The sequence below is a fragment of the Eublepharis macularius genome, chromosome 11 (assembly GCF_028583425.1).
Source record: "Eublepharis macularius isolate TG4126 chromosome 11, MPM_Emac_v1.0, whole genome shotgun sequence".
NCBI classification, from domain to species: Eukaryota; Metazoa; Chordata; class Lepidosauria; order Squamata; family Eublepharidae; genus Eublepharis; species Eublepharis macularius.
Window position 1 is genome coordinate 60,812,022 of NC_072800.1, and position 26,148 is coordinate 60,838,169.

The following is a 26,148-nucleotide window of genomic DNA, read 5'->3' on the forward strand; positions in this document are numbered from 1 at the left end:
AAACGTCAGGAACTACTATGCCAAGACCACGGCAATACAGCCCGGAAAACCCCCAACAACCATTTTAATCTCTTTCTGATTTTTTGTGTAGGATTCCACATTTTTCTGCAACCCTGAGGTCTTTTTCAGGTTTACCAGAAGATCTGTCGTCTATCCATGGCTCTGATTTCTGGGTTTAGTAGCCATAGATTTGGCCACATTGAGAATAAGTTATATTGATGAGGCGACAATGGTTCAACTGCCCGGTGCGCTCCTGCGCTGCAACAGGCTCCTCCCTAAGCCATTAATGGCTGCCCCCCGAATAACCCAAAGCCCAGAGGCCTCTTTGCCCTTACGGCTCTAACCCTGAAGGGCTATCGCGCGCCTCTGCATATCGCAATGGCGCTGCTGCAACCTCGACGGGGCTGGCGCCAAACGCTCGCCTCCGCGGAAGGTGCGAGGCGCCACCGGACAACTCCTAGCTGAACTGCCCACACGGCACTGGAGCTGCACCGGCCTGCTCGGGCTCCGAAAGAGCTGCCAGCCGCGTCTGCTCGGCGCTCGCTCCTTCGCAGCGCGCCAGTTCCAAAGCCTCCGGGACGGCCAAGGGCCGCACAGGCCGGGGAGCAAAGCCTCAGTCCCACACGCTCCCGCCCGGGGAGGGGCTTGAGCACAAAGAGGGAGCTGCGCTGCTCCTGGATGGGCTGCAGCCGCTGGGAGGAGCTCCGCGCCCGCCGCCTCCCCGCTGAAAAGTTGGCCCCGGCGGGACTCGGCGTCGCTCAGCTCCTGGAGACGAAGTTTCAGCCATGGGGAAGCTGTTGGTGCTGGCCGTAGTCGGGCTAGTCGGAGCGCTGATTGGCGAGAGGCTGATAAGATTTCGGTAAGTCGTTGTGGGGAGGGGAAGGAAACGAGTCCCCCCACCCCCACCCCTCGGCTTGCTCCGTGGCAACACCCGGAATTTCCGCGGAGCGAGGAGCGTCTGGCCGGACTGGTGCGCGGGAGCGCAGCGCCTTTGCGCTCAGAGAGGGGCTTGGGAATGTTTAGGGCGCTGTCTTTGGGACAACCTGGCGACTGCCTACATCAACAGAGCCATCCTAAACAGAGTTGCTTCAGTCTAAGCCCACAGTCTGGAACTCTGTTTCGGAGTAACTCTGTTTCGGATTAAAACTTGTGAAGATGTAACTGTTCCTCACTCAGGGATCGTGAATAGGCTGCGGCTCTTATCGCAGTTAGGCGCGCCTCGGGAAGCAGTCGGTTAGAACAGCGTTCTCCTGGCTCCGAGTGCGGTCTTCTCCCGGAGGGCAAAACCCCCGAGGGGTTCCTTTTTTCGGACACGTCTGGGCATAAATGGACTTGCTGATTCGAGCACAAGGGCATGGAGCTGGAAGAGGGGGGTTGGTTGCAACGGAAGCGCGGATCCTCCACCGAGCAACAGCGTCTAGCTTCACGGTTGCACTTGCAATGCCTTCTTCGGGTTCTCACAATAGGCAGGGCGAAAAGGATTGGTGTGCATTCAGCTGAAGCTAATTCCCAGTTTCCGGTTCCGTGCTCAGCAACGCGCTGCGTGATGATCCTGAAAAAGGAACTGAAGGGCACACACCTCTCCACCCTCCACCCCCCACAACGAGTTTTGAGCCACCCTAAACTACACACCACCATGACTTGGATACGGTCTCCAACCAGATACTGGCAACATTGCCAGCCCCGTATTTCATTTTTGTGCAGAGCAATTTGTAATGTCATGTCTCATTAAACAACTGGTAGTTCTGACCCCCACCCCCACCCCCAACAAGCCTTTATAATATCCCTTTATAGCCCTCTTTCCTTCCAAGAACTCCGCCAGCATACCAGGCTCCTCTGGAGGATTCTTGACCAAGCAGTGAGTAAACCCAGCCTAGGAAAGTTGCCATCCCATTGACTTAAACAGTCGGATCCACCCTTAAGCAGCAATCTCTGCGGTCTGCCCCGAGGCGTTGGGCACAAGGCGAATCACTATCACAGCAAACAAGTCTATGCAGAGCTGCCAGACCCTTATGAAGGTGTAAGCATCTGCCAATCCATCCACGCAGTTATAAGGAAATAGCAGCTTTGCATCTGCGAGCGAATGTTCATTAAACTCCTGTCCCTGTCCCATGCATTCTCCAAGGAGGACCCAGAGAATTTATATTACACAAGAATGGTTATTCCACACAGTGACTTGGAAGACATATCGATCCCCAAGTGTGGTGCAGGGCAACCAAATGACATAAATATATTTGTTTTGAAATACAATTTATTTTACCAAAATTTACTTCCAAGGGGCTTTGAGAAGGATACTGATTGCAGCCCTTTTTTTCTGTCATGCTTGAAGGTGTCTTCTGCTGTTGGACAAATGTATCCTAGTTAAACCAGGAGCTAAGAATTCAAATGATCCAATGTTTTTGATTTTGACTGTAATGAGCATTTTTTTCCCTTTTAGTCTTCAAAAGGAAATATGGAGAATTCTGTTGCTTAGTAGTATAAATAAGTATACTCTTTCACAAGAGGATCTATTGTACTTTATCTCAAACTAGCTTGGAGCACCACATGTAATTCTCCCTTCATTTTACATGCATAGCAACTCTGTGGGTTTAGATTCAATGAGGACTGGAAGACTAGTCTTTCCAGGCATGGTCCAACAGATGAACTGCACTGGCACTCTCAAGATTGAATTATTTAGAGAGTCACTGTTGACTGGGTTATCTTGGGGATGATTTAAATGAGGCATCTCCAACCTTTTTGCAACAGGCACCCCGGTTATAAATAATAACACATCAGTGATGACGCCTTGTTATTTTGTTGCATGCTGCAGTGGGGCTGTATGGGCTGGGCGACACCATGACAATATTAAGCAAAGTTGCAACATTCCTTGCTTTCCTGTTTCTTTTGCAAAGTCTGCCAGTGAAAAGTGATTCCCGTTGTGTGCTCACTGGAAATAAACACAGAAGCCATGGCAAATACTTAATGACAGTAAGCAGTATCAAATGCAATATACGTAGGTCTCCTGTCTAAGTTAACTAGGAGACTCCAGTTGGTGCAAAATGCTGTGGCTTGGCTGTTATCAGGAGCAAGCAGGAGCATGAATATCACTCCCATCCTGCAGTCGCTCCATTGGCTACCTGATAGTTACTGTGCTCAGTTCAAAGTATTGGTTATCACATACAAAGCTGTTCACGACCTTGGTCTGGGATACCTATGGGACTGCCTCTCTCCCTATGTAATTTCACAGCAGCTTCACTCATCTGAACAGGGTCTCTTGCAGGTGCCGCCCTGCACATGGGCAAAATCAACAGCTGCCCTTACACGAGAATTCTCTGTGGCATCTCTGTCCTGTGGAATGGTCTGCTTGAGGAAGTCAGGAGAGCCCCCACTCTCCTGGCTTTCCACAAACGATGCAAAACTGAATGATTAAAATGCTTTTTACTCAGACACAAGAACTGTATTGTAAGGAGGTGGTCACAAAGAGACGCTTCGCTAATGAATTAGAGACCATAGACTTTACCACTATGTTGCTTTATGTACGTAAGTATGTGCTCCTATGTACTACCTGCTGCTTTAAGGATGACTCCACTGGGTAGTCCTCTGTTGTCTAATGTCAGTCTTAGAATTGCTTATGCTCTGTTTCAGCATTTCATCAACTGTGTATTGGATTTCTGCTAATGTTCTGTTGTTGTAAATTTGCATTTATTTACCCTATGGCATTGTTTATTGAAAAGTCCTTGATATTGACTGTGCTACTCTCACATTTTGTAATCCTCCTTGAGTCTCAGTGAGAAAGATGGACTATCAATGACACAAATAAATAAAATAAATAAATAATAAACAGTGAAATAAGTCTAGGTGGAGTTGAAAAGTACTGCAGATCCACACAAGGGATCTATTCAAACTCTAAAAGCAGAAAAACTCTTCTCTGGATATATAAAATTTCAGACATAGCAGAAGATAGTTGGTGAGGCCCCTTCCAGTAAAGAACAATCAGCCACACCCGGAAGATGTACTGAGAGATTGTGTGCTCACTTGTTCAGAGTGTTAGGTGTACTTTGTATTATAAGCCATCTGTGTTGCAATCTTACTTACCTTACAACCTGTGTTGTAAGCAGAAAAGTGAATTAAAAAAGAACTGGGCGATCAAGAACATAGCAGCTAACAGCTATCTAGTTCTTACCGTGCAATGGAGGAAGAGAGCTAAGGATAAGATGGAGAAAGGGAGAATGTCGTAAGTGGCTTTGGGTCTCTGTTGGAAAGGGGGGGGTATAAATTAAGTAAACAGAACTTCACAACAGGCAATAACGAAAGGATCCCTTATTAGTATTAAACACTAATTGGAACACCAGGGATACTGCTTCAGCTAGAGAAAGATGGTTGAGTGTCTGTGTGAGAGTGCTTGGTAGATAACTTCAGCATGAGACAAGCAATATGAAAATCAGAGCTCACTCTGGCGTGGGCTGGATAGCTCTTGAATTTGTTCTGCCCCATGGCAGCTGCCTAGAACGTTTGATTGTTCAACCCAGTCCAGCTTACTAGATGAGAAAAGTAGGAGGCAAGGAAGACGTCACCTGTTGACAGATTGAGAAGGGGGTGGTGGTGATGTGTCAGAAGATAAGGTGGACCTGCAGGCAAGGTGAGGCTCAAGAAGACTTTTCTCAGAGGCTGGATATTGGGGGTAGGGGAGGACTTTAAGGAGTCTCACTAAAACTAGAGGGAGAACCTAAGAAGGTTGGTTAAGTTTGCAGAAGGGCTGAAGATAGCAGAGGGAGGTTAGGACTTTTGAACGGAATTGAGAAAGGCAATTCACCATCTGGAGAATCTCCACTAGGGCTGCAATTCTAAGGATACATTCTTGGCAGCAAGCCCCACTGGATATCATGGGGCTTACTTCTGAGTAGACCTGATTGAAACGAGCATCTTATTAGTGCTCCACCAGAAGAAAACTTTTGAGTCCACCAGGGATCATCCCAAATTGCGTTGAGGTGCTGAGATGAGCAGCCATAACTTCTACAAGCTAGAAGATAGCCTGTAGGCCTTCTAGGGCCATCTTTCTGCAAGGACATGATGTCCTAGACTGAACCATGCCAGTTTTGGAAGTCCTGCTAGAACCGTCTCCAGGTGTCTCCTAAACACAATCCACAGGAAAAATCTTGGGCATAATAAGCTTTGCTAAAATTAACGGAAGCCACACAAGTGCATGATAGCATAGCTCCTGTTCCTATAAATGAGGCTTTTGCAAGAGATCTTCTCTATGAATTGTGCCATAAGTAATCTTTGCTGTCATTTGGACCCGTTTTTCTTTGTTTTTCCATTAGGGTGACTACCAACAGTGCAGTCCTAAGCAGAGTTACTCCAGTCCAAGCCCATTGATTCTAATGGACTTAGACTGGAGTAACTCTGCTTAGGTCAGTACATTTTCTTCTGTGATTATTATATATAAGGCTTTTTAAGCAGCATACATCTACTGATACTGCAATTTTACCGAAGAGAGGAACGGTTTCCCCTCATGCCTTTTTCCCTATGGAAAATCATCACCTCCAAACTTCTTCTGTATGTGCTGGGGGGATGGGAAGGAGCATTACAGTAGTAAGTTGTTGTGGGTTTTCCGGGCTGTATGGCCGTGGTCTTGGCATTATAGTTCCTGACGTTTCGCCAGCAGCTGTGACTGGCATCTTCAGAGGTGTAGCACCGAAAGACAGAATTCTCTCAGTGAAAGCCTTCGACAATTACAGTAGTAAGTTTTCCCCTGTAAAGCGGCTTTGGGGTGGTTTGGAGTAGGAGAGAGTTAAACAGACCCTCTTCTTTATCCCACCTATGTTGAGCTGTCATTTAAAATTGGGTTCCACTTTGTAAAACAACTTTTACATTTCTCAGATATTTCCACATTTAAGTGTTCTGATAAGCAATTCTTCTGACTGTCTGCTTTGGCAGTCTCTTTAAATATTTGAGGAGTCTTCCCTTCATCTTTTGTGCAACAAATCAAACATTCTTTGCAAAGGTCACATGTTTGTAACTCTATCCAAGCAAGTCCCTCTTCATGTTTGCTCAAAAGGAAGTTCCTTTGCATTCAGTGGGGACTTATTCCCTCATGAGTGCAAGAGTGCAGCTTTAACCATTATTTTTCCTTGCTGTCCTTTGATACTGAAATGGAAAATGAGAAAAGCAGTTGGTGCTTCAGTACTGAAAGTACAATTCATGCCTGGATTAAAATATACAGTTGTATATTGCATGTTTTGTCATTTGCCCAGTTGTTCTGTTGTTAAATAGAGAATCGGCCTTGCCAGTAACAACACTGCAGAACTTTGGCAAAATGCTCAGCGCTGCCCTTTTCCCTTGCAGGCACAGAATGAACGCCTCGCGTGAACTGAAACCAAAGCGGCTTCCTAATTGCCACCTAATTAAAGGAATTGGTAGGTATATCACATGCTTTGTTGGAATGGAGTCCTGGAGATTTCACTTTCAGATCTATTATTTCAGAAAACCTTACCCACATTTGAGTCGTGGCTTTTTTTAAAAAGGGTCTTTCATAAATACAATAGCTTTAAATAACAGCTTTGGAGACTGTACAGAAAAGAGCAGGCATGCAGTGTGTAGACAGCTGTGTATGATGAACACGGCCTTATTTCTTTTTCATCACTTGCAGTCAAGGGGAGTAAGAAAGCTGTCACCATTTGCCCTTTTGTATCAGCTGAAATAGCAGCTTAAAGCCCCGTTGTTGAACAGTCGGGACGGCCTGGCCCTTTGAGCAGGGCACACCCTCCGCTGTATATCTCCTGGTAACATATTTCATGAAAGGGTAGATTATGCTGGGGTGGAGGTTATCAGCAGGCAGAGTTCACTACAGAAATGATATGTGTCTAGAGGAGAGGGTACTGAAACTGAAGAGGGTTTTTCTGTGTTTGGATCAAACAGAAATTGTCTCTAAACGAACATTGTGATATGGTGGTGTCCACAGTTAGGCTTGGTTGTTAGGGGAAAACCCAACTGTACCAAGTCTAAACTTATAATCAGGCCAAAGTTCCTGTGAGGCAAACTGGTTATCTAGAGAATCATCCTTGCCAATAAGAAATACTGGAGTAATTTTGCCTTCCAAGGACAGCCCATGGCAGGGATAAAAAAACAACCAGGAGGAGTTAAGGAGTGTCTTGTTTTGCCAGGGTGGGGAGCAGCCTGAATCTTCATGAGATAAATCAGTACTTGAAGAGAAATACGTTATTTAAGAAAAAAAATTAAGGTGTGGTATTAATATTGCTACCTGCAATCAATGTTCCCTCTAAGCGGTGCAGTGTTGAGAGCCAGAAATCCAATTTGTGAGCGGCAACTTGCAAGTTGTGAGTGCGCCTTTTCAAAAACCAGAATCCATTTGATTAAAAGACTTTTGATTTAGGTTGTCTGAGGCATTGGTATTGGGTGCCATCAATATTTTGATGACACCCACTTAGGCATGTGGTTCTCAAAAGCTTATGCCTCAATAAAGTTGGTTAGTCTTAAAGATGCTCCTGGACTCTTTACTATTTTGCAGCTACAGACTAACATGGCTAACTCCTCTGGATCTACAGAGAAGAAGAATTGTGCATCATCCAGCCCTGCAATGCACTCACTCTCTGGCTATTCCCTTCTATGTTTTATATAAAAAGGTGTTGTGAAGCATGCCTGCAAATGGCTCAGACACCATTTCTTTCCACAGGCATCAGTGTATTGCCAGAGTTTTCTTTGCATTTTGGGCAACATCAGGCAGAAGAGCTTCAGTAAGGGTTCCTCTTTGCCCACAAGCAAATCCTAAACAGAATGTGATGTGCAGTGATGTGCAGTCATTCCTCCCTCTACCTCGGCTCTGTCGATTGGCATTTCCTGTCTCTTCTGTGGCCAGGTCTGCAGAAAGAAGAAGGAAGCTGGCTGAAGTTGCAGGGGGAGCACCTATTTAGCTTCCAGCTGAGAGCTGCTCATTGGAACAGCCTAGAACTGGCCTTTAGTCACCCTAGAGGCTTCATGGCTTTGAAACTCTTTCCTTTTCTCTTTGTGAGTTATGGTCATGGAATCTTTGAAATGAAATTAAGTCATAAAGCGTAAAGTCAGCATTGAAGTCCTGCCTTCTCCTTGCTTGCCATTCTGTTTTATTACACTGTATTGCAATGATCTATTCTCCCCTGAAGATATAAGCAGAATACCATTGATGTACAAAAATACTGGTAAAACTGAGGCCGCAGCTCCCCACTCCCCATGGAGTAATTTAACTAGAGGACAGCCTGTCTTACCAGCACGTGTAAAATTTCCAGATTCAGACCCTAGCTCTGTCATGAATTTTCCTTGCCATGCAAGTCTTTGTGACTAGGAAGTCAATTTTTTGTGTGCATGTAAAATAGATTTCCTTAGTCATGAATTTACACACACACAAAAAAGAGTATTTCCCTACCTGGAGCTGGCAACCCTAGGAGTGTGAAACACCACCGCCATCTCCTCCTCCTCCTCCTCCAGCACCCGCGGTGGGCCAGAGAGGCTGCTCGGTGGGCTGGTGAGAAATAGCATGGGTGTCTGCCGCTGCCACCTTTTCCTCCAGCACTGGGCCAGAGAGGATGCTTGGCGGGCTGGCGAAAGGCCTTGGGGATGCCCACCATGGCTCCTCTTCCACACCCGGCAACAGGCCTGGGTAAGGCCGCGTGGATGCCTGCCGCAGCCCTTTCCTCCGAGGGGCCGGAGAAAGGCCGTGTGGGCGGCTGCCGCAGCGCCTCCTCCAGAGCCCAATGAGGGGCCTGGGAAAGGCCACGTGGGCGCCTGCCTTGGCTCTTCCCCTAGAGCCCAACAATGAGCTGGGGAAAGGCTGCGCAGGTGCCTACCATGGCTCCTCTTCCAGAGCCCAGTGAGGGGCCAGGGAATGGCCGCGCGGGCGCCTGCCATGTTTCTTTCCTCTGAGCCTGGCGAGGGGCTGGGGAAAGGCCGTGCGGGCGCCTGCTGCGGTGCCTCCTCCAGAGCCCAGGGGAAAGGCTGCCTGGGTGCCTGCTGTGGCTCTCCCCCCCCCAAGCCTGGCGGGGGGCCGGAGAAAGGCTGTGCGGGCGGCTGCTGCAGTGCCTCCTCCAGAGCCCAGCGATGGGCTGGGGAAAGGCTGCGCAGGCACCTGCCGTGGATCCTCTTCCAGAGCCCAGCGAGGGGGCCAGGGAAAGGCCGCATGGGCGCCTGCCACGGCTCTTCCCCCCCCCAGCCTGATGAGGGGCTGGGGAAAGGCCTCGTGCGGGCGCCTCCCGCGCCTCTTTCCCCAAGCCTGGCGAGGGGGTGGGGAAAGGCTGCATGAGCACCTGCTGCGGCTCCCCCCCCCCCGCCTGGTGAGGAGCTGGGGAAAGGCCTTGCGCCGGCACCTCCCGCGCCTCTCCCCCCCCCCCCGAGCCTGGCGAGGGGCTGGGGAAAGGCTGCATGGGCACCTGCTGTGGCTCTTCCCCCCCCCCCCAGCCTGGCGAGGGGCTGGGGAAAGGCTGCATGGGCACCTCCCGCGCCTCTCCCCCCCCCGCCTGGCGAGGGGCTGGGGAAAGGCTGCATGGGCACCTCCCGCGTCTCTCCCCCCCCGCCTGGCGAGGGGCTGGGGAAAGGCTGCATGGGCACCTCCCGCGTCTCTCCCCCCCCGCCTGGCGAGGGGCTGGGGAAAGGCTGCATGGGCACCTGCTGTGGCTCTTCCCCCCCCCCCAGCCTGGCGAGGGGCTGGGGAAAGGCTGCATGGGCACCTCCCGCGCCTCTTCCCCCCCCCCCCGCCTGGCGAGGGGCTGGGGAAAGGCCGTGCATGGACGCCTGCCACGGCTCTTTCCCCTGAGCCTGGCTGCAGAGCCCAGGGAGGGAAAGGCTACACCGGCTCCTGCCGCAGCTCTTCCCACAGAGCCGCAGCTCCTCCCCCAGCACCTTCCGTGCGCTGGGGCTTCTCAGCTCTGCGCTGAGTGGTGACAATTCCTGCGCCGTAGCGCAGGAACTCACGTTCGCGGGAACCCTGCCTGCAATTGAACTAAAATATACTGTTGAAACTTAGAACACTGTGTTCTACTCATAACACATGGCAGGGATAAAGAGAACATCCCTCAGGCATGCATAAGGATGCACACATCCATACCCCTGTTCATTTCCCCCCTCCCTCAATAATTTTTGCTCCCTGTCTCAGTTTTCATGTTGCTTTTGAAACTGCGCGCTTCAAAATTGTTTCAGCAATTCTGAGCTGACGGAGGCAAAAACGTGGTGCTGGGAAATGTCCAGAGCTGTGTTCCAGCATGGACCTGGGCTTGTGTCTTCTTTATTGCAGACTGTATTTTTCTTTTCATTGTATAAACAATTTGGGGGTTTATTTGAACAAAAAAGCAACCCCAGATTTTGCTACTGGCACCGTTTGTTTTATTAGAATGCATTGATGGCTGAATCGTGGCTCTCGTCCTTGGGGCACTGGAGAAAATCTAGGGCCATAACAACAGAACTGGAATGTTGGGGCAGGCAATCAGCAAGCAACCCTAAGTTTTTGTCAAAGGCTTGGAAAAGAGAGGTGGAAGGGGCAGTATAGAGGCATAAAATATGTGCTCCTATGAGCTACCTGTGCTTCATGTGGTCTAATGTCAGCCCTAGAATTGCTTATGCTCTGTTTCAGCATTTCTTCAACTCTATATTGGATTCTTGCTAATGCTATGTCTTTGTAAACTTGTGCTTATTTACCCGGTGGCATTGTTTATGGAAATGTCCTTGATACTGACTACTAATCTCACACTGTGTAATCCGCCTTGAGTCTTGGTGAGAAAGGCAGACTATACGCGGCATAAATAAAATAAAATAAGTAAAATAAAATTTTAAATGCTTTAGCCACAGGCTTATTTAGGTGCCCCCCCTTTTTTTGCAAAAACTAAAGCATCAATTCCTTTCCTGTTAATAATGCCATAATTCTGATGTTGCTTATTTCAGAAAACTTTTCAAAGGCTAGAGTCACAGCACTCTGCCTTGTTTTCTTCCTCAGGCATGAGAGAGAGGGGTCAGAGATGGAACGGGGGTGGTGTTCCTTGGATACCAACAGCCTGTGAGCCTCTCAATGGCCTGTGCTTCAGAAAAGCCTTGTCTGTCTCCTGTTTTCTAGCCAAAGATTTCCTCTCCTCATAGCATTTGCTTTAGGTGAAAGGGAGGAAAATGAGTTGTAGGGGGGAAACAAAATAGTGGAAGGCAAAGGAAATGGAAACAGCTAGAGGAGAGAGAAAGAGGAGCAGATGCCATAAACGTTAAAGTGCTGCAAGTTGGGATAATCCACACCCAAAAGAACCTAAGCAGTGGGAAACATTTTTGTTTACCAGAAAAGGTTTAGGAATAAATAGGCTTTCTGACACTAATTAAAAAACAGTACTACATTTTTAAAAATAATCTTGAGCGCCACACTATTGACTCCTCACACACATGTTTCTTATTAGGATTTTTCTTTTCTCTGCAGAGACTGGCTCGGAAGATATTGACATACTTCCTAATGGCTTGGCTTTCATCAGCTCTGTAAGTATTGCTTCACTCGATTCTCCTCAGCCCTGTTGAAGGATTTGTTCTAAGTTCACTGAAGGAAAGGCTGACAATGGCAGGCCTGAGCTGTCTCTAGTTCGTAATTGATGGCACCCTCTCCAATGCGATTGTAGGTTAAAAGGGGCAAGAATTGGATCTGTGGCTTGGACATCAGGCATGTGTACATTATCCGATGACAAATGTTTTCTTTACTCTTTGTGGAATATTCTTGCCATATTCCAAAAGACCATCTTTTTTTGGTTTTAAAGGGTTTGAAATACCCTGGGGTACAGAGCTTTGCACCAGATAAAAGAGGAGAAATACTGCTGATAGATTTAAATGACCAAAATCCTCGACCAGTGGAGCTCAGAATCAGCCGTGGGTTCGATCTGGCATCTTTCAACCCTCATGGAATCAGCACATACATTGGAGATGGTAAGTAGAACGCCCATAAGAAAAGGAAAAGAAGGCTACAGAACGAACCATTGAAGCAGGTCACTCAGCATTCCTCGCCCTCCTGCTCTAAGCTCTCAAATGGGAACTGATGGAACTTCAAAATGGTTAACCTTGGCACATACTGTAGGGTTGCCAACTGCTTGAATGAAAAATCGTGTCCTTTCCTTGATGGGATGCTATTACCTCGATGCCATGAAAAGCATCAGCTGCCCATGTCTACATATTAAGCCTCTATTAAAGGGACAGGAAACACGCACACACAGAGCTTGTATGTAGATCACGACTCTTGAGATTTCTCTGCCCCTTGATAATGACTGAAGTCAATGGACATAGTAGATGTGGTGTCTGTGCAGGTTCTGGAGTCCTGCTCATTACTGCAGGTGGAAACTAAGGAACCAATGAGAAGAATGAGCAGGAGAAGGAATGGCTGTTTGTCCCCCCCCTCCCACACACACACTTATGCATTAAACTTAAAGGGATATGGCAGATCTCTTAATTGTGGTCCGGAAGCCTCTTCTGTATGGGAATTTTTCATGCTTCCAATTTAGCATCAAAACAGAAGTACAGTTTGAATCTCTCTGTTAGATGAAGGACTGGCTGCGGCTTTTCTCCCTCTGTCTGCATAGTGTTTCCCTAGCATCACTAAAATACTGCTGCCCCAAGCAACGACTTGTACATATTTTGGTATGTACCAAAATATTGCATTCATAGGAAAAGCAAGAACTCTACTCTTGAAATCTGCACAGGGTATCTGGGGCTTTCTATGATGAGCAAACGGATTCTTTGTTAGGAGGGGTGAACAGAAGACAGATTTGCCTTTTATTTATTTAGGATATTTGAAAGCTGCTTTTCTCCAGTAAGGGACCCAGAGTAACTTGCATAAAGATACCGAAATAGAATTTAACCAGTTTAAACGAGACAATTTAAATGAACCCAGCCTGGGTTACAGAGCTGCCTAACACAGGCTAAGAGCCAACGGCCAGATGGTTTATGCCTCTTCTCTAGGTTAAGTACCTGCAAAAAGAGGAGGAACAAACTCATCCGAGATCTTGGCTGCTGCTAGGATACCCTCATGATGTGAAGAGAGGGATTATTGCTTTGCATTTCTCACATACATTCGGAGGTTAAAAGTATAATTGCTTTGTTTTTCCATGCACGGTTCATTCAAACTTCCTGTTAGGCTTTGTCAAACTGACTTGATTTTTTCCCCCCACTGTCCATAGATGATTCCGTGTATCTCTTTGTTGTAAACCATCCACAGTACAAGTCAACAGTGGAACTATTTAAATATATGGAGGATGATAATTCTCTCGTACATCTTAAAACTATCAAGCATGAACTTCTGGCGAGGTATATAATATTAAATCTATTCTCTTTCATTGGGGAATGCAGAGTACTTGAGAACACATTTTGCAAAATGTACTGAGCATCTGTGTCTCATTTGCATACATCATTTCAGGGACTGAAGCTAGAAGGCACCAAAATCAGAGCAGTTCTAGACTGCCAGACTGTGTATCCAGTTTTCTGTCCATATCATTGACAGAACAGTTTGTGGACAAGTATCGGTCACTTCATAGTGACACAACACAGCCTGTGCAATCATTGATGTGTATCTTTGGATTTCTTCTCTGTCTTTTCCTTTTAGTGTGAATGATATTGTGGCTCTGAGTCCGGACAGTTTCTATGCCACCAATGATCATTATTTCACAGAGCTGCCCCTGATGTTATTGGAGATGTTTCTGGGTTTGAGCTGGACAAACGTTATTTACTACAGCCCAAAAGAAGTTAAGGAAGTGGCATCAGGATTTTACTCTGCCAATGGAATTAACATTTCTCCAGATGGACAGTAGGTTTCTAACAAGCTTATGATGTGCAAAGGCATGAATGTGGAAACTGTGGTTCACAGTGCAGTCCTAAGCAAAATTATCCCATTCTGAGTCCATGAAAGTCAGCAGGCTTAGAAAGGTGTAGCTCTGGTTAGGAGTGCACTGCATGGGCATATTTTGGATCTAGAGCTGGGCTTTTTATTGGTGGACTCCTCTTCACTCCTAGGATTTTGAAAGTTTCCCCCCTTCCATCACACCCTGCCAACTCAGATATGAAGTACAAAAAAGCAGAATATTCTTTGATATTCATATGGTTGTTTTATGATGCCATTAAAAATGTGGTGCATTCATTTTGCTTATTTTCCTCTTACCTTTCTGTGGTCCCTTGAAGAACCTTTCTCCATCTCTTTATCTCAGCATCCCCAGGGGGTAACTTGGCAAGACAAACTGGATGGTTGACTGTTTTCTCCAGCTTCACCACTGGGACCTAAATCACATCTAAAGTAGCTGCCACCACATACTGGATTAAAGAGCAGTATTTCAGTACTGTTGTAGAGAGATCAAAATGGGGTGCTGAGTTACAACTGAGTTACTAACCCCCTCCATTCTCCAAAAAGTTTTTTCTAGGACAAAAAAGACTAAGGCATAAAAGTAGGATGAGATAACATTAGATAGAACCCCCTCCCCTCCAAGCAGATCTGAACACAATTTTGTTTTAGCAACTGATTAATTGTATTAACAAAACACCAAGAACATAATTGGCAGCAGCTCACCAAGTCTCTCAAGGCATAGAAAGGTATTTCCCAACACAGACTACCAGGTATCCTTTAACTGAAGATGCTGGGAATTGACAGGGCCGATACACCCTGATGGGGGTTGCTACTAGAGCATACAGCTGCCACCCTCCTCCCCCCATCTACATCCCTACCACCTACCTGCTTGCCCTTGTTCAATGGCTTAATTCCAGAGTTGGCTTTTCTACAAAGTATTCTTTTGGGTATGCCAAAATTTCAGGACAATAGGATGTGTTTTCATTTTAGGAATTACGTTTGGGCACAGTTTTCCAGTTCTGGAATTTTGGTTCCCGAAAAGCATGCTCTGTGGAAAAACCCAACCTGAAATTAAAAAAGAAATACACCTCTAAATGGTCTTTTAAATTTGGAGGGGGGAGGAAGAGATGCCCCACTTGGTCTCTGGAGCTGCGTTGCCTGCAGCCACTGGCCCTTCCTTCCCTGGGCCCCAACAGCCAGAATGGCTGCAAGGCTGGCACACGGAATCCTGGCTGCAAATTGTGGCTGGCTCGGTCTTTGTGATTTACAAAGGCTTGCCAAGCCCTGGCTGGCCACCACAAAAGGGACAGTGGACAGAAGGGAGAGCATTTTAAAAAAACACACACCAAGAATTACATTTAGAATCTTGAGCAGAGGATGTGTCATGTTTACTTGAATACAAGATGATTTCTTTTAACTTTGGGGGGCATTAAAAAGGGGTGGTTGCCTTAAATTTGGATGCAAATTTATATAAAGTCTGTATTCCTTTACCAGCCAGGTCTGCTGAAGGGGGTTGCCACTGCAACAGCTGATCGAGGGCCACCCTGCCTCTCTGCTGTGCCTACAGAGAGAGGCAAGAGGGCGGGTTGGTCAGTCACACATCCTCGAAGTGCTGCCAGTGCATTCTTTTCCCTTCGTGCTTTCTGGCTCCTCCAGAAGCTTGGAGGAGATGAAAGGTCAGCCTCTTCATCAGCCAGGGTGGGGCTGGAACTGGGAGCAGCTCCTGCAACATCCAGGAAGTGCAGAGGGAGAGAAAAGCCAGGCTTCTCCATTGGCTGTCAGAATAGAGGGAAGAGGAAGTGCCCACTCCAGAAGCTGTCTCATGTTGATTGATGTTTTTTTGCCAAGAGGCACAGGGACCCTGGTTGCTGAGACAGTGGAGCCCTTGGGAGCTTGCAGCTACGGAGGGGGGCTGGTAAGATAGAAGTTGGTTGGAGGAGGACCCCTTTGGCTGGCTGGCTTCTTTGGAGGCCAGGGGGGTGGGTCATGTTAAAGTCAAGGTCGTTGTTTTTTTTATGTGTAGCCTCTTTTTTAGGAACATCTGTTTTTTTTAGGAGAACCTTCCTTTTGAATAAATGCGACATTAGGTTTTGGGTTTTGTTGTTTTAACTGGAAGCATTGTTGCTTTTGTTTTTAAGCAGTTGCATTTTAATCAGATTGGTTTATAGCTGTTGCTAGCACTGGTTGACAAGGGATATTTGTTTTTGTTTTTTTATATAATTTTTTTATTTTTAATTGCTAACATCAAAAACTACAAAAAAAAGAAAGGGAAAAAGGGAACAGGGGGAGAGGGAAAGAACAACATATGAAAAACACACACTACATCTACAAGTATTGTATTCCCTTCATAATACAATTATTTAAAGTTAAACTTTCTGATATGCTATTAGATTGGTAGATCTTATAAAATACAAACTACAGTCAGGATCAGGTCTTCTTCTCCCCCCCCCCCCCCCGGTCTCGGTCTCAGTTCTCTCTGAACAGCTACAGTAGCTGTGCTCACTCCCTCCTCCTCATTCCCCCCTTCAGATTCTAAATCTTCTTCTTGCTGGAACTCTTGATGATTAAGCACAAAGTCCCTCAGCTGTACTTCCGATATTATCTTGTAGGCTTGGTCTTTATATCTGAACCAGATGCCTTCCGGAAATAACCATTTGTATTTTATTTCACGCTTCCTCAGAAGAGCTGCAAACCTTATATATTTGAATCTTCTTTTCCGAGCTAAAAATGGAACGTCCTTCAATATCTTAACCTTGTTGCCCAGAAAGTCCAAGTCCACATTGTACGAATTATATAAGATGGTGTCCCGAGTCTTCTTACATGAAAAATCAATAATAATCTCGCGAGGCAGCTGATGCTTCGTTGCATATTTTGAAGATGTCTGACGGACTTCCAGAATATCGCTTTTTAACTCTTCTTTAGTTGCCTTTGCGGATGACGCCAAAAGTTCCGACACCGAATCCTTTAAGTTTTCACTTTCCTCCTCCTTCACATTCTGAAGACGCAATACCGTCTGAGCACAATCCACTTGTAATCCTATCAATTGATTCTCCAAAAGCTTTACTTCTTTGTTTGTTGCTTTCATGAGTACTGCATTTTCCCGAGCAGATTGCTCTGCCCCAGACACTGCATCTTTAATGGTTTTCACTTCATTCTCAACTGAGCCAACCCTTTGTCTGATTTCATTTAGCTTATCAACAAAGGGCTTCATAGCTTCAATGACCGACCGTTTAACCACCTCTTCAAGAGTTTCTCCCTTCCCCTGTAGCGTCGCCGAAACCGATTTGCTCACAGCAGGGCTCTGCTTTTTCGTCGCCATCTTGGGGTGGGGGGGAGACCGCCAACTAAGTTCCGAAACTCAGTGAAGGGGGAGATATCCGGACCTTCTTAGCTTCAACTCTCACCAATCCTTCGCATACGCTTAGAATAGCAGAAGGGGTTCGCTTGCTCACAGGTTTTCACCTTAAATCTGCTTGTTGCCGTTCTCCATGGCCCGGCAGCACACGATGTGCTGCGCAAGTCTGCCGGCCTCCATAGGAGCAGATGGGCAATTTACCCCCTGCATCGACTTCAGGGGGCTCTTCCCGCAGCACTCCGGACCCTGACCCCCTCACTGGGAGTCCTGGGGGTTAACCCTCGCAGGTCAACCACCCGGTCAGGCTGCTTGGGCTCTTCCTCCCGGACCTGCGGAAAGGAGCATCTGACATGGTCTGGAAAACGAAACCGAATCTGGGATATTTGTTTTCTGAAATACAGTGATTAAGATGCTAATGTCATGGTGGACATCAGCCTTAATGTGGAATTTTAAATAGTAGGTAGCTTAAACTTGCAAAATCAATCCTCTGATATTTAGAGGATGATAGAGACTCTTGGTGTTCTTACAAACTGAAAATAACTTTCTGAGGATTATGTAATATGAAGGCCTCATACAAGCTGAGGTAGAAAGTGGCTGAGATGGCGAGTTAAGGGGGGACATGCAGAGAACTGCTGAATTCCTCAGGGTCATTGGGTAGTGTTGACTTCATGCCTGTTTGGAGGACTAGACCACTAACATCCTAGGGATAAATCTATAGGATCAGTTCTCATAGACACATTAACTCTTGTCCCAAGATTCTTCTGGAGTTTTCACTTTTGAATGATAGGAGATATAAGTGTGTGTTTGTGTGTGTTTAACCTGCTCATGGCATTACTCTTACAGACATAGACTTGTGGTATTTAAACTATAATGGGCCTTTAAACGACACCCTAAATTACCACAAGCATGAGTTCAGCTAACAAATGACTTAAAGGCAGTAATTCAGGTTTTTTGAATCTAAAACTGGAAGGAAGGTATCAGAAGAAATGGATCTGCTTTTCAAACTCCCATTCTTTCACTTCAAGGTATATCTATGTTGCCGATTTAACGGATCACAACATTCATGTCTTGGAAAAACATGCCAATTTCAGTTTAACTCCTTTGAAGGTAAGCTTTGGCCATTGTGGAACAAAATTTAATCCAGGTATTCATTGTATGAGTTAGATCCAATCACCCTTTTCACTCAGCCTCATCCAGTTCCTCTCCCGCTCTGTCCCACATGGCTTTGCTCCATGCAGGTCTTGTGATGCCCAGCATAGTTTTTTTGGTGGGCAAAGGGGACTCCCTCCATTTACCTCCAGCAGCAAAGCTGGTTGGATCCAACTGTATTTCTGAAACAAAAATGTGGATGTTGGGTATTTTTCAAGTTGATTTAGTTATTGGTATGAAAATATGTATTCGTGTGTTCCTGCTAAATTATAGTGTGTGTGTGTGAATCCATTAATGGTTAATATTGTCGTGAGTTAAGAGACTTCTGTTATGTGTTGAAGGCAGAATGACATCAGCAACATTCTCTTATCAAGCCACATCCACTGTCAATTAGGAGGTGGGGCCATGTGAAGGTTTGTAGTTAGAGGGACAAAGAAGATGCACGTGTGCACTGGGAACTTATGCTGGCCACTGCACTGAGGGTGTCTGTCCACTGGCTCCAGCAATATTGTGAGCCTGGTGCTACTCAGAATTGACATGCATGGTTGCCCCTGGACTGGGTTAAAGCCCTGAAAGCTCCTCTTAAGGAATGTGGCCAACAAAGAAGAGGTTCCATTCTGAACACTGAGCCAATGGATATCCTACGCTGAGACAGCGTAGGATATCCACAATAGGATCACAGAATTAGAAAGGATCACAGAATTAGAAAGCAATGCAAACAGAAAACTGTCTAAGGCATGACACACCATAAACCATGTAGAATCAATTACAAAGGTAGAAGACAAGGCAGTAAAAGTAGAATGATACATATAATCAACAATGCAATAGACTACAACTCTGTTCTTTTATAAAAGCAGCTTCCTGGACTGTTCTATTATATTGCAATTCTAATCCCTTTATGAAAATACCCTTCTGAACATTTCTGTTTTGCACATTCTCTAGAATGGTAAAAGTGCGGGAGCATTATCTCATGGTGGCCATTCCACAAGGTGGGAGCCACCACAGAGAGTGCATATGTAAGGGCAATTGCCAATCTTACCCATTTGCAGGAAGCTACTTTTTGATAGGCCTACTCCAAAAGGGAAGCTAAAACCAGGTTAGGGCTTTGTAGATGTCAATAACTTTGGCCTAGCTAATGTCTTCCATCTTCCTTCCACCCTGTCATCAAGTAAACATGCACATTATGGGTAAAAGTAGTTAGGTTCAACATGACATACTGCAATGTCAAGCTTTCTTCAATGTTGCTTGGTTTCTTGTAACTGCTTAGGTGCTGCAGTTGGACACTCTAATTGATAACATATCAGTAGATCCTTACACTGGAGACATTTGGATTGGATGTCATATCAATGGCTTCAAGCTTTTCTTTTATGATCTAGAAAACCTTCCTGGTTCTGAGGTTAGTAGGAGTTTACTTTCTCATTATGGGGAAAAATACCTGGCAGCTTTTCTGATCAGAGGTAATGAGAGAACACCAAACTTCACAAGTTGTTATTTCTCTCTTGGAAGTCCTTTAAAGGAAGAGCAACTCATAAAGACGTTTTTTAAAAATTTACTTCCTGAAGACATCTGTAAGGAAGTTTGACTTCCAAGACGGAGGATCTTCATAGCTGTGAAGTAGTAGCACAGATTTTGTAGAAAAGGTATTCTAACTAATGCTAATATTTGTCTCCTTTGAAGGTCCTTCGCATCCAGGATATCCTTTCTGAGAAGCCTAAAGTCAGTCAAGTATATGTTGATGATGGGTCAGTAATCCAAGGAAGCTCAGTTGCCACAGTGTATGGCAAGAAGCTACTTATTGGCACTGTATTTCACAGAGCTCTGTCCTGTGAGCTGTAACCTGCCCATCGTGGACTTCCCCGCAGTGAAAAGGGTCAGCAAGCGTCATCTGCCACCTGCAGTTCTGAAACGACTAAGTCCAAACTGCACTTCAATCAAGGTGAATCGGGTACTTTTCTCTTTAAAAGGAAGTAATGCAAGAACGACTTATTATAAAAAAGAAGCAGCAGCGCTTGGAAGAAATGTTGGGTTTTTGCAGCATGGTTGGATTGGGAGATTGAAATTCCTTTTTGTCTAGAAAGGACATGATATCCTACACAGAAGGCCACTTATGACTGGCTGCTTTTAGCTCCGTGGAAGAAAATAAAGAACGCCCTGAATGACTCAGCAATGCAAGAAATGATCTACAAGCACTGTAGTTTTGTTGGGATACCTCTTAAATTGTCAGTCAATTGTCGAAAGCTCTCAAACGTTGAGGCTTTTATAGTTTTTTTTCTATAGCTCCTCATGTTCTACTTTGTGTTTATTCATACATAAGCCTTGCCCCTATATAGACAGACCTGTCTAGGTGGAGCGCATGTTTCTTGATCCAGGCACATGTGCATGAGTCAGGTGGGGCTGTATGAGTGGAGCTTTTCTGAAAGGCATGACTTATGTTGTTCAGCTGTCCAGCAGGACTGAGGAGAGCTAATTCTAGATCTCATTCCTGTTTCTGAACAACTGAGAGAACAATTATTGAATAGCACCATCCTAAGTACCATGCTCTCGGTCTGACTAATGGAAGCAGATTTCCCTTTGTGATTATACAGAGGGCACTGACTGTATTGGGGTGGAGGCAAGCAAGCCCCTTCCTCTTTTCTCTAAAGGATTCCATATCACAGCTGAACAGGAGTGGAATGCGACACCATGTCTGTGTCCCCAACATTTCTTCTAGGAGCTGGAGAGGAGCAGCCAGAACATCATTACAGCCAGGGCTTTTTTTCTGGGAAAAGAGGTGGTGGAACTCAGTGGTGGAACTCAAGACCGCACAATGATGTCACTTTGGGTCAGCTGGAACAAGGGGGGGGGGGGTTTAAAGTTTAAATTGCCCTCAGTGAAAATGGTCACATGGCCAGTGGCCCCACCCCCTGATCTCCAGACAGAGGGGAGTTTAGATTGCCCTCCACGCCACTCCAGCAGTGTGGAGGGCAATCTAAATTCCCTTCTGTTTAGAGATCAGGGGGTGGGGCTGCCAGCCATGTGACCATTTTCAAGAGGTGCCAGAGCTCCGTTCCACCGCATTCCTGCTGAAAAAAAGCCCTGATTACAGCTGACAAGTACAGCTTCCCTGACTCATTTTTCAGCATTGAGTATGAAAATCACTTGTGTGCTTGGTGGTGGCTCCTTTGATTTTAATCAATGTCATTAAACTGCAGTAATTGCTTAATAATCTCTGGGTTAAAAGTTCTTACAAGAAGATTACCTTACCAACTTTCCTGTCTTTCTATACTCTGCAAAAAATTGTTGCGCCTGCATGCACACACACCTGCCACGGCTGCCTTTTCATTGACAGTGACCTGGCAAAGAGCCCAGAACGGGTTGCCTTTTTCTTAAAGAACAGAATTCAAGGTACCTTGCAATTCAACCTACTCTTGTTTCAGTCAGTTCTGTTACCAACAGTACAAATTCTTTTCAGTCTGTTGAAGTCAGTGCTCGTAGAATGATGTAATTCTGTTTAGGAATGCCCTATAAGTTGAATAACAAAAACAACCTGTGTTTAGCAGTGGCATTTCCTAATGGCCTGGTATAGATGAGGCCCTTTAAAATAGATTATTTCTAAAGCATTTCTTGTTAATGAACTTTGCTAAAGCATAATTGGTCTTAGAAATGGCAAGCAGACTTTTTTTGTGCATCCCAAGAATGCATCTGGCCATGATAGGAGGAAATCGGAGTCCTCACACAGCGTAAAACAGCTTTCTACAATTTTCCTGAAAGTCTTGCTAGCTTTTCACTTGAGCTGTGCACCCTGCTGTTACTGCCTTCCTAGTGTAGCTAACACATTTTTGTAGTCATGCTTAAACTGTCTTTTCCCAATTTTCCGTGACCCCTAGGAAGATGATATATGATATCATTGGCTAAATCCCCCTCCAGCTACCAAATTGTGTCCTTGTCTTTGGAAAGTCACTTAACAGCTTTAAGGCTTCTACATATTTAAAATGTGCAGTGATTTTAGCTACAGAGAGGAGAAGTAAACAGTCTGTTGATGCTGCATATGTCTATAATTATGGAGGGATTTTGCAAATATCTGCTTGGACTGTTGGCTATCTCATTGTGAACTATGGCTGTGCTCTGAGGAATGATTTTGCCAGATATTCATGGGGCTTTTTAAAAAAATGTAAAAGGCACTGTTTTAGTCAGGGGATAGGATACAGTGTCTGGTGGAGGGGGGCACTTTCTGGTTTTTATGTTTTTTTTTTAAAAAAAATTCTTGTTGATAGCCATTGTTGCTTCTGGGCTCTTCTTTATTTTTAACTTGAAAGGGCTTTTTCTTTGCCCTTTCCTTTAGTCATCTATGGACTTAATGCAGTGGCATTTAGGGGTGTGCGCTTCGGGTATCTGATTCAGGTAAAATACCCAAATCGGGCCTGATCTGAAAAGCTTCGGGATTTCCGAAGCATTCGTAATGCTTCGGGAAGCTTTGGGACCTCCGGGGATTAAGTTTAAAGGGCCCTTTCGCAAGCAGCAGGACCATATAAATGTACCCATTTCCCACCCTTACCCCACCACCACCACTTCTCCCCACTTACCACTGGAGGAGGCAGCCTCCCTCTTGCCCACTAGCTTCCAGCGGTGGCGGCGGCAGCCCTCTCTGCCGGCAAGCCACGACAGCGACAGTGGCAAGGAAGGCCCTCTCTGCCGGCTGGCCACAGTGGCCGCAGCGACGGTGGCAGGGAAGGCCCTCTCTGTCAGCCGTGGCTGCATGGCAATGACAGCAGGGAAGGCCTTCCCCACCAGCCAGTTGGCCAGCACAGCATTGGGCCGCTTCAGCCTTCCGCCTGACCAGGTAAGTGGGGTGGGGGATGGGATTTAAAGGTGGGGATGGGATTTTAAGGGTAGCTACTGTGTGTCCAGGTCCAATCTCCAAATGTTGGGAGGTTCCACAAAGCATTAGGAGATTCCAAGCCAAGCACTCTCCAAACCAGAGCCAGATGTTTCTCAAATGAAAGCTTCTTGACAAAGGTGACACAGCTTGTTTTTTTCTAAATCACCTACTCTGATGGGAGGAAAGCCAGGATTGGCTCTTTGGGGAAGAAACAAGTGGGCATCAGGGAACACTTTAGCGGGTGTCCATGGGGTTAAAACATGCTAGATTATCGGATAGGCTGGTCACACACACACACACACAGCTTAATTTATGTCTCAGGGTTGTTGGGATACATGGAGGAGGGAGGACCCATATAGAGCTACTTGGAAGAATGGCAGGGCATACTACTGCTGTTTTTAAAAGTAGGTATGAATGCACTCGAAACTCTGATGGCACTGTGAGCAGTAGCCAATCCGTCTAACCCCCGGAGCAGTAAAGAGAGTGTAACTAGGCTAGCAGTCTCATGAAATACTTCTTGAATTTTTCCATTTTGCCATATGAAAGCTGCAAAATTCAAGTATCTAATGTTATTGCATTTGCTGAAACTAGAAAGGAATGTTAAAGTCTTAGAAGTAGCTGTTAATTTGTGCTGCTGTCCTGTATTGGGTATGTAGTAGGGATTTTTTCCTGTGGCGCTTGGGCTGATTGGAACCACCTGTGGATCTGCTGTTGTTGAAAATATGACTTTACTAGACAATTGTGGCAACACAAATCCCATTCTGGAATTTATCATAGCCAATAGAGCAGAATTTAATTACATGATATTTATATGCTATATTAAGTTGCCCTGGGGCCTGTTCGATGTGAAGATCTGGACATGTTTTTGATAAAAATCTCTCTGTAAATAACACTCTAAAACAAAATGAACTTCTGCGGGAGAAGATGGAGGCTAGTTCCTACAATGGCATGTTAAGCCTATTTCTGTGAACCAACAGAAACTAGATCTGTGCTCGCCCCAGGCAGTTTCAAGAACATGAAAACTTGAACATTTAACTAAAACAGTCGTCTTTTGTTCCCTCCATTAATTAATAAGCTTCTATTGTTCTTATTACTAAAGAAACCCCAACTGAATCGGCCAATTGTTTCTCTTTAGCATGTAAATAACGAAAGCCATATGTAACTAGACTGGAAGTTATCCTTCTTTCAGCCTGAATGGGCAAGCGAGCATTTTTTTCTGGTTTCCCAAGTGAAACCCTCTGCAGCTCTGAGGGTTACCCTTGCTGTGTTACCAACTCCATAAAACAGATGCTTTGTGGAATAAAGAGATAAGCATGTTGCTGAAAATTTAATAAAAGTTGAGCTTTTATTAAAAGCCTCCCATTGCTAAAATAATTCCACAAGATGGTATTTATGTTTGTTTGTTACACAACATTATATTAACAGCTAGGTAGATGTTCTCTTTCATTGTTTTATATTAGTTTATATTTGTGTTAACAGTTTTGGATTGCTGCTTTTCACCTTTGGTTTATAGATTTGTTTATATTGCGTAGACATATTGTAGAACCCACCATGTGTCATTTGCCAATGCACAACTATGTTTAAAAATTGCATGTAGATTACAGAAAAATTCAGTGACGGACCAGAAAATGATGCAAAAAAAAAAGAATCTCATAGTTAGTTTGCAGAAAGGAGAAGCAAAATAGAAAGGGGGATTCCCCCCCCCCATCAAAACTGCAGGGCTAAAAAATTGTATTATCTCATAATTAAGGATGTGTTAGATAGCAAGTACATTTATAAGCAAACTCTGAGGAAATACACTTTTACTAATACATTTGTGCCATTCGCCTTCCCCATCACGCCATCACCTTGTTATTTGGATTATTGTCTGTTTGTCCAGAGTCTTATAAACGTTGCTCTCTATTGTTTCTTCGCTACTTAAGTCAAACTGGCAATCTAGCAGCTTCCTACAATAAAAAATTTATATATAAAATGTAGTTTAGAAAGAGGCAGAATAATTTTTGAGTTTCTTTGAGGCACTCTCTCAATTCAGCTGCAGTGCAACAGAATTAGACTTGAACTTCAATGATTTTATTCTGTGGAATCTTGGAAATTGTTGTTTTGTGTAATTGACACACATCAAGTGGAAATCGGGGCTTTTTTCTGGGAAAAGAGGTGGTTGCCCTCAGAGAAAATGTTCATATGGCTGGTGGCCCTGCCCCCTGATCTCCAGACAGAGGGGAGTTTAGATTGCCCTCCACAGTGTGGAGCCACCAGCCATATAACCATTTTCAAGAGGTTCCGGAACTCCGTTCCACTGCGTTCCAGCTGAAACAAAGCCCTGGTGGAAATTATTCTCAGAAGCTTACAACTCTCAAGATTCCAACTGCAGCAGTTAAGTTCCAAGCATGGACATGTCCTCTTTGGCAGGGAGGGAAAGATTGGAACTTCTTTCACCTTGCCGAGCATTCCATTTTCCCTTCCCATTACAAGTACTATAAAGCTAGAGTGTAGCCAGAGGCAAGTCTGCATTCTGGCACTTAGGCCCTGCCTTCAGATGAATCAGCCAGCCTCTTGCTCCAGAATCAGCCCAAGATGTAATTTGTAAGCCAGTTTGGGTCCCTTGGAGGTGGACGGGGGAAGAGTGGGGTACAACTATTTGAATAAATTAATCTGCCTCTTTAATAGGCAGGGGAAATGGAATAAAATGATGAGAACCCTTTTAAAAATATCTTCAGTTCCACTCTTACCTCATTATTGAACCTCCTTGGCTTTAAGTCTCTCTGATTGCCTGAGGAGGTGGGCAATTATGAGTCCCACAAGCCTACTTCATAAAACAATTTTGCTTGTAAAATAGAAGTCATTAAGTATTAGTAGCACACAAACACAATGTAGGCCCTGCCTATTGCAGGGCTACTTTAAAAATTGCTTCATTATTACCTCATGAAAGCTGCCACACAAATGCTCTGATTTGTGCCTTTTAAAACTTAGGCAGAACCT

General features: G+C 45.3%; 1 protein-coding gene across 1 annotated transcript; it reads left to right on the forward strand.

Annotated features, from left to right (window-relative positions):
- The first annotated feature begins 202 nt into the window (after nt 1-202).
- On the forward strand, nt 203-25,145 carry LOC129337397 (serum paraoxonase/arylesterase 2-like). The gene is made up of 9 exons (XM_054991011.1): nt 203-859; nt 6,325-6,395; nt 11,417-11,472; nt 11,745-11,910; nt 13,155-13,281; nt 13,577-13,777; nt 18,188-18,269; nt 19,579-19,707; nt 19,989-25,145. Exons 1-9 carry the CDS (start codon nt 786-788, stop codon nt 20,145-20,147), a joined length of 1,065 nt encoding a protein of 354 aa, XP_054846986.1. The 5' UTR covers nt 203-785; the 3' UTR covers nt 20,148-25,145.
- Nucleotides 25,146-26,148: the final 1,003 nt, after the last annotated feature.